The sequence below is a fragment of the Elephas maximus genome, chromosome 5 (assembly GCF_024166365.1).
Source record: "Elephas maximus indicus isolate mEleMax1 chromosome 5, mEleMax1 primary haplotype, whole genome shotgun sequence".
NCBI classification, from domain to species: Eukaryota; Metazoa; Chordata; class Mammalia; order Proboscidea; family Elephantidae; genus Elephas; species Elephas maximus.
Genome location: NC_064823.1, coordinates 163,920,114 through 163,933,315, shown reverse-complemented (window position 1 = coordinate 163,933,315; position 13,202 = coordinate 163,920,114). Strand labels below are relative to the sequence as shown.

General features: G+C 56.5%; 1 protein-coding gene across 15 annotated transcripts in view; it reads right to left on the bottom strand.

Annotated features, from left to right (window-relative positions):
• The window catches only part of ABLIM2 (actin binding LIM protein family member 2), a 179,896-nt gene that overhangs the window by 64,595 nt on the left and 102,099 nt on the right, over positions 1 to 13,202 (bottom strand). For all 15 annotated transcript variants that reach the window (XR_007517717.1, XR_007517716.1, XR_007517718.1 and 12 more), the window contains exons 9-10: positions 7,810 to 7,887; positions 1,956 to 2,102 (exon numbers count right to left, since the gene is read on the bottom strand). Coding sequence is in view for 12 of the 15 variants with exons in the window: in XM_049886708.1 (XP_049742665.1) it covers positions 1,956 to 2,102; positions 7,810 to 7,887 (225 nt within the window). In the remaining 3 variants the exon portion in view is untranslated. The remainder of the gene's footprint in view (positions 1 to 1,955; positions 2,103 to 7,809; positions 7,888 to 13,202) is intronic.

Sequence of the window (13,202 nt, the reverse complement as noted above, 5' to 3'; positions counted from 1 at the left end):
GTGAGAGCAACTGAAGGGGCTGTGGCCACAATGCAGAGTGGCTGTTAGTGCTGTGGCCCCGTGCACGTGCTGGGAGGGGACCGTTTAGTGGCCACCACTGGCTGGCAACACAGGACTCGGACATAGTCACACTTCAGAGGCCTGGCCCTCAACCACCACGAGACACACAAACAAGCTCCCAGAACCTTGTTTTTTGAGCAATACGGCCAGTGACACCCAGAGAATGAGGTCCCATAGAAATGTCTTTGAGGCTGAGGACCCTGGGGCTTGTCCCCGTCCTTCCCCACCCAACGGTCGTTGATTCTGACTCATGGCGCCCCCATGCGTGTCAGAGCAGAACTGGGCTCCGTAGGGTTTTCAACGGCTATTTTTTGGAAGTAGATCGCCATGCCCTTCTCTGAGGCAGCCCTGGGTGGAGCTGGACCGCCAACATTTTAGTTAGTAATCCAGCGTGTTAACCATTTGCATCACCCAGGGCCTAGGCATGTTTTTCCAAAAGGAAGACAGTTCTTGCGGGGCAGGGGCAACAACATCCTGAGAGACCATCACCCCCAGGTCCCCCCAGAAAGGAGGGGTAAGGGGGCTCAGCAGAAAGGGGTGGTGATTCAGAGTCTCAGAGTTGGGGTTCAGTCTGGCTCTGTGGGCGGCAGCGGGGCATGGGTGGCTGGCTATCTGCGCCTACACGGTGCCCCCATCAATCATGGCTCCCCGGAGCCTCCGCCCTCACTTCCCAAGAGCCCCTGCAGTGGATCCCAGAAGGAGAAAGTCCGAGGAAACCACTCTGAAGCGCTGGGGTCTCCCTGCTCTAGGCTGCACCCCAGTGCCTGGCCACATACATGCAAACCACACACACCCTGGGCCACAGGCCTCCTCTCCCAGGCACCCACGGTTACATGGGACTCTCAGAAACACAAAAGCCAACAACCAATTCAACGTTAATTGGAGAAGAGCAGTTCTGAGTAAGAAGCCAAACTAAAAACCAAACCATGGTGACAACGGGTGTGTCAAAGTAGAACTGTGAACCACAGGGTTTTCACCAGCTGATTTTTCAGAAGGTTGCCAGGCCTTTCTTCCCAGGCACCTCTGGAACCTCCAATCTTTCAGTTAGCAGCTGAGTGTTCACCGTCAACACCACCAGGGACTCCTATGAAGTCACCCAGTATTATGGACATGGCCCACAGGGGCACTGAGGGATACAGTGTGTGCTTCAACAAGGGTTCAGAGGGCTCAAGGGACCCTGGACTGAGGGGACTGCTGGCAGCAAGTGAGGGGAACATGGCCTAGAACGTTCTGGATCAAGGAACACAATACACTCTGGGCATCAGGAAACCACCCAACGTGTAAGAGCGCTGGGATTTTCCCTGAGTGCTCATCTCCTCCCTATAACCACCATGCTCCCCACTTTTCACCCCCTCACCGTGGCTCGTCCAGAACCCCTTCAGTGTGGGGGGCACCTGTGAGGGGAATTTGGGGCCTGTTGTTAGTGGAAATATGTTGTTGAAGAACACAACTATGCTCCCTGTGGTTTTACTGGCTGCAATATTAACGAAAGCAGGTCGCCAGGCCTTTCATCTGTGGTACTACTGGCTGGGTCTGAACCACCAACCTGTAGGTGTGCAGCCCAGTGCAAACCACTTTCACATCTGGGACCTCTGGGTGATTAAATAAGACCTGTGTGAGGTTGTCTGAAGAGGTAGGAAGAAGGCAAACATCCTGGGAGGGGACTCTGGGTTTCCATGCCCGATACCCAGGCCTAGAGTACCCAATAAGCAAGGCACACGGGCCCAACTGTCCCTTCCCACCAATCTGCGGTGCCCAGGGATTAGCAGGTAAACACAGTTAAGCCTGTGGGTTCCTTGCTCAGCGCAAGCTGGTGCTCACTGGTTAATCTGCCCTGCGTATACCCGCTAGGCATGCCCCCACCCTGCGGGCCAGGGCTGGTGGGCTCCACGCACCTCGCCGTAGCTCTGCCGGTCACCCGTGGAGTGGCTGACGTAGGGCGTGTAGGAGATCATGTCCGGGCGGTCAATGTCGTAGATAGCCTTGTTCTTTGGCAGGGCAGCCAGGTCCCTGTAGTCCAGGGTCTCATCGCCAAGCTTGGCCTGGGAAGCAGAGAGGGCAGAGGGGGACAGGGTCAGGTGGAGGCTGCCAGGGGAGGGCACAGGGGGGATAGGGTCAGGTGGGGTCCCCCAGGGGAGGGCGGGGGGGGTGGGGTCATTTGGGGGCCCCCAGGGGAGAGCAGAGGGCGGCCAGGTCCCCGTAGTCCAGGGTCTCATCGCCAAGCTTGGCCTGGGGAGCAGGGAGGGCAGAGGGGGACAGGGTCAGGTGGAGGCCACCAGGGGAGGGCACAGGGGGGATAGGGTCAGGTGGGTTCCCCCAGGGGAGGGTGGGGGGGTCAGGGTCAGGTGGGGGCCCCCAGGGGAGAGCAGAGGGCGGCCAGGTCCTCATAGTCCAGGGTCTCATCGCCAAGCTTGGCCTGGGGAGCAGGGAGGGCAGAGGGGGACAGGGTCAGGTGGAGGCTGCCAGGGGAGGGCACGGGGGGATAGGGTCAGGTGGGGTCCCCCAGGGGAGGGTGGGAGGGACAGGGTCAGGTGGAGGCCACCAGGGGAGAGCAGAGGGCAGCCAGGTCCCTGTAGTCCAGGGTCTAATTGCCAAGCTTGGCCTAGGGAGCAGGGAGGGCAGAGGGGGACAGGGTCAGGTGGAGGCTGCCAGGGGAGGGCACAGGGGGGATAGGGTCAGGTGGGGTCCCCCAGGGGAGGGCGGGGGGTGGGGTCAGGTGGGGGCCCCCAGGGGAGAGCAGAGGACGGCCAGGTCCCCATAGTCCAGGGTCTCATTGCCAAGCTTGGCCTGGGGAGCAGGGAGGGTGGGGGTGGGGGGACAGGGTCATGTGGGGTCCCCCAGGGGAGGGCAGAGGGGGTGACAGGGTCAGGTGGGGGCCCCAAGGGGAGGGCAGAGGGGGGACAGGGTCAGGTGGGGGGCCCAGGGGAGGGCAGAGGGGGCACAAGGTCAGGTAGGGTCCCCCAGGGGAGGGCAGGGTTAGGCAGGGTCCCCAAGGGGAGGACAGGGTCAGGTAGAGTCCCCCAGGGGAGGGCAGGGTTAGGTAGGGTCCCCAAGGAGAGAGCAGAGTGGGGGAGAGGGTTAGGTAGGGTCCCCAAGGGGAGGGCAGGGTCAGGTAGGGTCCCCAAGGGGAAGGCAGGGTTAGACAGGGTTAGACAGGGTCCCTGAGGGGAGGACAGGCTTAGTCAGGATCCCCAAGGAGAGGGTGGAGGGGAAGACAGCGTTAGACAGGGTCCCTGAGGGGAGGGCAGAGGGGAGAACAGGGTCCCCAAGGAGGAGGTGGGGGGGGACAGTGTTAGGTAGGGTCCCCGAGGGGAGGGCAGGGTTAGGCAGGGTCCCCAAGGAGAGGGCAGAGGTGAGGACAGGGTCAGGCAGGGTCCCCAAGGAGGGGGACAGTGTTAGGTAGGGTCCCTGAGGGGAGGGCAGGGTTAGGCAGGGTCCCCAAGGAGAGGGCAGAGGTGAGGACAGGGTCAGGCAGGTTCCCCGAGGGGAGGGCAGCTGTGACGTGGCCAGCCTCGAGGAGGACCCAGGTCACACCACCCAGGGGTGGGTGGGAGTGCACCCCAAACTCGCAGCTGGGGAGAGACGGGCTCAGAAGTCAGATGGGTTGTGTCCAAGGGCCCAGCTACTGAAGAGCCACATGGCCTGAGAAAGTGCCCTCCCAGCCTCAGCCTCCTTCTCTGCAAAGTAGGGGTGTGATCACACAGGACAGCTCTAGGGGCAAGAAGTCAGGCCCAGGACGCACCTGGGACAGGGCCTGGGGACCATGGCTGGAAATATACTACCATGACTGTGACTGTGTGTCCATATGTGTAAATACATACACGTGGAAATACACACGTGTAAATACACACACGTGTAAACACATACATACACACACTTGCCTGGGGCTGGAGGAGTAGGTACTTACACTCACACCCATGTCCACTCACCTGCCCCACCCACTCACTCACACACTGGCACACCCACCCAACCATACACTCACCACCCACACTAGTACACACACACTTGCACACACTTAGCCCACACTCACCCACTCAACACTTACATACACTCACAACGCTCCCCACATTCTCACACACTAGTACACATATTTGTACACTCAAGCACCCACACTGAGCACTTCTGAGCACAGTGCCCATCTCACAGGCTGGCTGGGGTGTGGCTCCCGTGGGGTGGAGGCCTCCTGTGCCGTGCCACCTGCCCTGGGTGCTCCCTTGTGCTGGCGGGCGCATGCCGCCTGTAGGTGCTGTGCCGTCCAGGTGTGCAGCATCCTGGGAGTGCCCCCGGCCGCACTGTCACCCTCTCTAACCCTGCTCAGCCTCTCCCTGCATGGCCCCTGCTCATGGCCATGGCCACCTGTCCCCTTCTCCCAGCTCTGTGAGCTCCCAAGGGGCGCAGGGGGCACCCCCACACTGAGCACAGGACAGAGGCCAGTCAGAGGCACCACTGGGGCAGTCTCCCACCGAGCACTGGCCTTGGCACTGCCGCCCCAGGCCCATCTGAGCTCCTGCTCGAGTGAGAAGACCCAACACCCATACACTTGGTCTCGTGCCCCCAAAGCGTCTGAGCTCCTGGGTGCACATGACCCTGCAGGGTGAGTAGACATGGGTTCTCACCAATTGTCAACATGGGCCCCCATCCCTGCTGGAGCTGCCTGTGGGGTCCCCTCCCACCCGTCCAATGTGTCCCCCTCTGACGCAGACCCAGCACGGCCTGCTACGGCTGCCATGGGCAGAGCTGGCCCCTCGGGTGGCCCCAGAGAACTCAGCTCCACCGTGACACCCACGGTTCTCCTCAGGCTTCTTTGGATGCCGCCCTGCCGAGAGCTGACCACCCTCCAGCACCTCCTGGAAAACACCCAGAGAGGTGCTAAGTGACCGTGCTCAGGCCCCTTGGCATCTGCCCTGCCCGAGCGGCTCCATCGTCTGTTGTCCTGAGGCCAAGTGCTCAGGGCAGGGCTGTGGACACAGGTGGCTCGTGAGCAGAAGGCCACTGGAGAGTGTGCTCGTAGCAATGCTTTTTCTCTATGCTTTCTTCTCTCCCACACTCCACCCAGGATAACTAATAACAACGACGTGGCCACATATTACAAGACAATTACAATACAATCTACCAACAGCAATGTATCCTCATCCAACACGGTTCCTGGTATGCTATCCTGTTGTTGTCACTGCGTCGAGTCAGCCCTGACTCACGGCGACCCCGTGCATGATGGAACGCAGCCCGGTCCTTCGCCATCCCCACGACTGGCTGCGGATGGAACCATTGTGATCCAAAGAGCTTTCACTCGCTGATTTACAAAAGTAGATGGCCAGGCCTTTCTTCCTAGTCTTAGTCTGGAAGCTCTGCCGAAACCGGTTCAGCATCACGGCAACACACAAGCCTCCACGGACAGAGGGGTGGTGGCTGCGCACGGGGCGTGTTGGCCGAGATGGAACCTCGGGCTCCAGCACGGAGGGTGAGGGTTCCACCACTGAGCCACACTGCCCTCATGTTACGCCCACTCATTGCTTTTTGCCATATACACACGCTCACACTCAATACACACTTAGACACACTCACATACACATGCTCACACTCACTCCCACACACACTGACATTCACACATACACACTCCCCCCACACACACACACATACACGCTCACATACACTCACATATACACACTCACACTCCCATATACACACACACGCGCACACTCACACACAGAGAGAAAACAGACCTAAAGCACATGCCCCCAACACTACGAGCGGCTCCTCCAGCTGGTGGGATAGCAAATGGCATTAATTTTCTCCTTTGTGCTGTTTTTAGACGGGTGTGAATCACTTTTGTGATAAGAAATATAGACAGTAAAACCTATTATTTTTTTAAAGCCCACTGTACTGAGCACTGGCTGTGTGCACACCTTATCCCTGATGCTGAGATGCACGCAGCCAGGCCCCTGCCCATCAGGTGCTCTCAACCTGGAGGAGACGTAGCCCCTTATGAGTCCCATAGGCCCTCATGCATGAGGACATCATGGAGGCGCCCCTTCCTGGCAGGGGGAGGAGGACGCTGCCCTCAATGGCCCCCCTGGCATGCAGGCAGGTGCTGGGTGCCAGAGTTCTTTACAGCAGCCCTGAGCTATGCATGGTCTGGGGGTGAGAAGCCTGGCCCTTGTCCTGGTTCCCGGGAGGTGACCTCTAAACCCTTGGAACTCCTGGAGTGACTGGAGTGTCTCCGTGATTCATATGGAGCCCTGGTGGTGCAGTGGTTAAGAGCTTGGCTGCTAACCAAAAGGTTGGCAGTTTGAATCCACCAGCTGCTCCTTGGAAACCCTGTGGGGCAGTTTGACTCTGTCCTATAGGGTCACTATGATTCAGAATCAACTCAAAAGCAACGTTTTTTTTTGGTTTGTGATTCATATAGGGTGTCAGAGCACACCTGAGAGTTTACACTAATGTGACCGCACCTGAGAGTTTACACTGATAGATGGGATGGGTCTGGTCACTCCAGAAAGATCTGCCACATGACGTCAGCCCAGCCTCAGTGGAGGGGGCAGGAGGCTGAGCGCACCCACGTGGGCCATGGCTTCGTCATGACTCCCACATAATGAACCCTGATACCAGCTCTGGACACTGAAGCTCAGGGGAGCGTCCTGGTTGGGGACAGGCGCAGGGGCACGGGCGATGACATCCCTGGGGACACGGAAGCTCCATGTTGAGGACCCTCCCAGATTCACCCTGCACATCTCTTCTTCATGTTGGTCCTGAGTCGTATCCTTTATAGTAAGACTAATGGTAAGTTCAGCGCTCTCCTTCCAGCTGTGCTGGTGAGCTGCAGAACCCCTGAATTTGTATCCAGCAGGTCGGAAGTGCAGGTGCCCCTGGGGACCCCCGACCTGCCATCTGGCATCTGTAGGGGACTGTGTCTGAACTGTGAGGTTTGATCTAACCCCTGGTGGTGAGGATCAGGGGAGCTGACTCTGCGGGGTCCCGCTGAGGCCTGTGTGTGCCGCACACATGAGGTGGACCATGTGAAGAGCAGGCGGGCCCAAGAGGGCTTTCCACGTTAACGAAGGTCACAGCGCTGGATACAAATTCCGGGGTTCAACACCTCACTAGTGTTTTCAGCTCCCGTAGATGCACGTGAAAGCTGGACGATGAAAAGGAGGACTGAAGAATTGACGCCTTTGAATTGTGGTGTTGGCGAAGAATATTGAATATGTCATGGACTGCCAGAAGAACAAACAGATCTGTCTTAGCCAGAATAGAATGCTCCTTAGGAGCAAGGATGGCGAGACTTGGTCTCACATATTTTGGACATGTCGTCAGGAGAGACCAGTCCCTGGAGAAGGACATCATGTTTGGTAAAGTAGAGGGCCAGCAAAAAAGAGAAAGACCCTAAAGGAGATTGATTGACACAGTGGCTGCAACAATGGGCTCAAACATAACAATTGCGAGGATGGGGCAGGACCGGGTAGTGTTTTCTTCTGTCGTACAGAGTCGCTATGAGTCGGAACCGACTCGACAGCACCTAACGACAACAGCAACCTGTATATCGAGCAGCTGGGGCTGCGTTTGCTGCAGACACGTGTGCCCACAGGGAAGGCCTTACTCCAGCCTCCGAGACCGTGCCTCACTTCTGCCGGAAGGCAGCTGGAGCAGCTGTCCCACACCCTGAGCCGAGGGGATGACAGAGCTACCAGCTGGCCCCAGCCCCAGGGCTCCACCACCCACCTGCCCACTGTGGGTGGAGAGGACGCTACTCACGTAAATCACGCGGCTGGGGGACCCCGAGGTGCTGGACGCAGGCATAGAGATGATGCTCTCCAAGGAGGTTCTGGTTTCCTGGAAAAGGAGACAGAGGAGGAGACCCAATACAAGGGTCAACGTCAAGAACCTCCCGAGAGTAGTCACCACAGGTCACGTCCACTGGGAACGCCAGCCCACGAGGTGCTTTGCTGAATTTTCAGGTTGAAAGAATTCTTAAACACACAGACTCAGAGAACGACTAGAAAGTGTCTCAGGAAAGACGGCTGTCAGTGCGGTCAGGGGGACAGAGGCATACTAGGCTGACCACGCTATCTAATTCTTATCCGGATTTCTAGACTAACAGCTACAGTTCTGAGAAAAAAATGGTCAAAACCAGGATGTGAAACCATATGCCCCGAGGCATCTTGACCAAGTGACCATCTGCACCGCTCAGAACACAGGTACTCGGGAAGAGAACCGTCTGGGTGCTGTTGCCAACAAGGTACTGTCGCAAGACAGACAAAGGGAATACACGTAAGCCTCTCGTGACCCTGATGGAGGCGTCCTGTGAAACTCTGTGGTCACAGCTATACTGCTGATCAGTAACCAGTCGGAGTGATTACTGCAGCGCTCGTTGCTTCTCCTGCTGTTGCCCTCCCCGTGGTCTGGTTCCTCTGTGTGCCCTTAAGGACACTTGTATAACGAAACTGCCCCGGGACTACCTGGTTCCATTTTCAATGGGCGACGTGTTTCCCCTATTGCCATTGCTTTAAACCTTAATACGCCTCTCTGTTTTAACCTGAACTGGCATTCATGTTTTTCTCTGCAACAAAAGCTATCATCAGACAGACACGATAGGTAACACGGGCTACAAGCCAAACGGTCATGTGCTCAGTGCCAGCTGGAAACACCCCAAAGACCCCTAGGTGGTCTCGGAGTGAGCGGAGCAAGTGATTCTGCGAGATCCAGAGACAGAGGCTGTCCTCGTGTGCTCCCCGCTGAACTGCCCAGGGGTGTTATTTCCACCTGGATTGTGGGGCGGGGGAGGGGGCGTTGGCCTTGTTTCACTTGGAGTCCCTGGTTGTGTAAACAGTTAAGTGCTCGGCTGCTAACCGAACAGTTGGAGGTTCAAGTCCACCCAGAGGTACCTCAGAAGAAAAGCCTGGCAATCTACCTCAAAAAAAAGCCACTGAAAACCCTGTGGAGCACAGTTCTATCTGACACGAATGGAGCCACCGCAGGTCAGGGTCACCTCGACAGCAACTGGTGTACCGACCAACCCGTGCAACACACACGCGATCTGTCTGTCTCTGTCTGTCTATCCATCCATCTATCCATCCGTCCATCTATCCGTCTATCTATCTGGAGTTCCAGGGTGACAAATGGTGAATGTGCTCGGCTGCTGACAGAAAGATTAGAGGTTCAAGCCCATCAAGAGGGGCCTTGGAAGAAGGGCCTGGTGATCTATTTCCAGAAATTCAGCCACTAAAACCCCTGTGGAGCGCAGCCCTGCTGGCGCACATCGGGCTCGACTCATCGACATCTGGCTTTTGTTGCACCTTATCCCCCAGCCCAGATGTCTCATGGGGCTGGTCCCTGCTATCAACCTTTGCGATGGTCACAGTCACCCCAAAGACCACACTTCATCCTGACTGACCCCTCGTGCCCCAAACCAACCCCCCTTTCCCCCAAACAAAGTTCCTTGTGCTGCCCCTCCCCCCAGCACCTGTAACAATCCCAGTTTTGCTCCCACTCCCCCAGACATCTTAGAAATAGCCCCTGGGAGGCCACCGCAGACCACAATTGCCACTGCAGCCCTGAATCCTGTCTCCTGTGGCCTGTGTCTTCCTCTCGGCTCCGCCCGCCCTGACGGTTCCTGACCATCTACCTGGCCCTCAGACGCTCCTCTTTCAGCTCCCACTCCTCCCTGCACGTGGCGTCCACGGTCCCCAGGTGGGCAGGACCCACACTGTCCCCCACCCCACCTCCACAAAGGGCCCCCAGCCTCTCAGCCTTGACCTCAGACATCCCCTTCCTACAGCCCCCATGTCCTCCTCCGTGGGGACACTCTCCCCCTGCCTGGGCCCTCCACCACTCTGTCTCTCGTTTTCTAGGCAGGCTCCTTCTGTCCTCTCTATCCCCTCCCCCCTCCCCCCACCCAGTGACTCTGTCCAGCCCACCCACTGAAGCCGGCAGCCAGGGCGGGCCATGTGGAATGGTGCCCTGAGCTGTTGGCAGTGTGGGAACACAAAGCGCCTGCAGTCCTAGCAGGACACAGTGAAGACAGGGACACGCAGGGCTTCTGAAAGACGGAACCTGTGCCAGAATCTCAGATATGAAGCCACCAGCCAGCTCCCAGCCAGGGCAAAGCCTGGGTTGGCTGCAGGCTAACCACACACAGCACCTGGTCTCAGTGGGCAAAAGCCCCAAAAAGGACTGGCGCCTGTACCTCCCACACACATGGCTCTGGGCTCTCTGGGCCAGAGGAGAACTTTCGACCTGACTTATAATCTCTCATAGAAACTTCCAGATGGAATCACTTCCTGTTGGGGTCTCACTGCCCAAAGACCCAGGGCTGCTGCAGCAAGGGCTGGAGATGAGCGAGGGGCAGGCGGCCAAGAGTCTGTGGGGAGGGCCACTGAGGCTGGACTGGGAAAACCTCAGCAGACGGGCCCTTCCTGGGACAGGACACCCCCAGCATTTCTGTAGGTAATGGCTACAACCAGCCCCTCCCTCCTGTGCCTCCATGCCCAGAGCCAGCACCCACACCAGCTCCCAGTTCACTGGCATAAAGGTACCTTGGTCACCTCAGCTCTGGACCCACTTCTGGAATCCCCAGACCTGCTGAAGTGGGCTGGAGGTGCTGTGACAGACATCCTTTGTGTGTGGGACGGGATGGTTAAGTATTGCCTCATTTTGCCAGAAGAACTGGATGGTGCCCGGCTACCATCACCAAATGTTTTGATCAAAGATTCTATGGAAGAATCCTGACCAAAAGGGGGAAAATGAGGAACAGAATTTCAAATTTGCATGGACTCCAGACTTTCTGGAGCCATGGAGGCTGGATGAGCCCTTGAAACTATTGCCCTGAGATAATCTTTAAACCTTAAACCAAAAATACCCCCTGAAGTCTTCTCAAAACCAAACAATAGTTTAGCTTAACCAGTAAAGAATGTCTATCTTGAGAATTACGCTCTTTTAAGATCCACGTGTATGGGATCAAATTGACAACCAAAACCCGACTGCGGTGGAGTCAATTCCAACTCATAGTACCCTATAGGGCAGCGTAGAACTGCCCCATAAGGATTCCAAGGCTGTAAATCTTTACAGAAGCAGACTGCCACATCTTTCTCCCACTGGACGGCTGGTGGGTTCGAACCACCTTTCGGTTAGCAGCCAAGCGCTTTAACCACTGCACCGCCATGGCTCCAATAAACTGACAACAGCAACTCATAAGATTAGATGAGAACCTTAGAGAGCAGTGAGTTTTGTTAATGGGGAAGGAACAACTCAGAAAAGTAGGGTGAGCATGGCTGCACAACTTGAAGAATGTACTCAGTGTCACTGGCTTGTACATGTTGAAACTGTTGAATTGGCATACGTTCTGCTGTGTATATCTTCAACAACAACAATTTTTTTTAATTAAATTAAATTAATAGCACATATCCAAAAAAATATTGCCTCGTTTTTATAATGTGGAAAATAGGTTGCCACTCTGCCCTGCCTCCCAGCTCCCCCGCAGCCTGGTTGTGATGCTGGGCAGGTCCCTGACACTCTGTGCCTCAGTTTCCATATCTGTGACATAAGAGTAACAGCACGGTCGATTCCACGGGGTCACCGTGAAAAGTAAGCAGGGCAGAGTATGTGAAACGTGACACACAGGGCCCAGCATGTCAGCAGGAAGGAAGGTGGAGGGAGAGACAGAGAGAGAGACAGGGACAGAGAAAGGGAGAGACTGAGAGAGTCAGAGAGAGAGAGAAAGAAAGGGAGGGAGAGAGAGAAAGGGAGTAAAAGAAAGGGAGAGAAAGAAAGGGAATGGGAAAGAAAGACAGGGAAGAAAGAGAAAGAAAGGAAGGGAAATAAAAGGAAACAAAAAGAAAAGAAGGAAGATGATATATTATGGATGGAATTGTGTCTCCAAAAACATATGCTGACATCCTAACGCCAGTGTCTGTGAACATGACCTTGTTTGGAAATACAGTCCTTGGAGATGTTATCAGTAAAGTTAACGTGATGTCATACCCATGCAGGGTGGGTCCTAATCCTACATGAGCAGTGTCCCTATAAAAGAGGAGAAACACAGAGACGGAGACAGAGCAAAGACGCCATGTGACGCTGCAGCTGCAGCCCAGGAACGCCGGGAGCCACCAGGAGCCAGAAGAGAGGCAGGACCAGTCTCCCTCAGAGCCTCCGAAGCCAACACGGCCGACACACGGCGGACCCCCACCTCCAGGCTGTGAGAGGATACCTTTCTGTTCCTATACGCCCCGCCTTGTGGTACTTTGTTCCGGCCGCCCCAGGAGACTCAGACACTGTGTGTCCACGTTTTACACATTAACAAACCCTTTGTCGGCGTGGGATTCTGACGGCCTGAGGATGAAGTCAGGACTAAGTGCTCAGCACAGACAAGGATCAGACTGAGATTTCACTTCACATCGGGCCCGTCGGGGGACCTGACAGAGAAGGCCCTTCTTCCAAAGCAGAATAACACAACAGCACTGGGTGTCTGAAAAGAAAAGGCCCCTCAGCTGAGCACATACCCACAGCAGCCCGAGAGGGCTATCCTGGGCCACTGAGGAATATCCTGCAACTCCAGAGCTATCCCAGCCCCAGCGGTCCGGTGCCAGCCCCGTCACCAGCATTAGTACTATGAAAGGGGCGCAGCAGGGTCCTCGGTCCACCCAGGACACGTTCAGACAGAGCTGCCTCCTCCCACGTTCTAGAACTCACTACCCTCATTCATTCCCCACCTTCTACCTCACCCACCAGGTCTCAGCTCTGGGAGCCGCTGTTCCCCCCTACCTTGCCCTCTGCCGAGCCGGCAACAGTCCCTGGCACGTGGAGCCTGCTCCCCACAGGTCCGCCATTCCCACCAGGGCCCCCTGGGCTCGTCCTCTGTGTCCCTGGGCCCAACTCTGATACACACAGTTGGCAATTCATAGGTGTGCTTGTGACTATAGGAGCAAATGCCCAAGGGTGCATTAGGGACTCGGCAGGTAGGACCTTCTGGATGGCCTGCCACTAGGCCACCCTCAGCAGATGCCTAGGAGCAGCTAACGTGCCTCCATGTCCTGCGGGAGCCCCTCCACATGGGGACACCCATCAAGGAGACCTTCCAGGTGGGTGAGCATGAGTCCCCTTCTCTGTGCAAGTCCCCAGCCCCACTGCTGGCTTCTCACCTGACAGCAGCC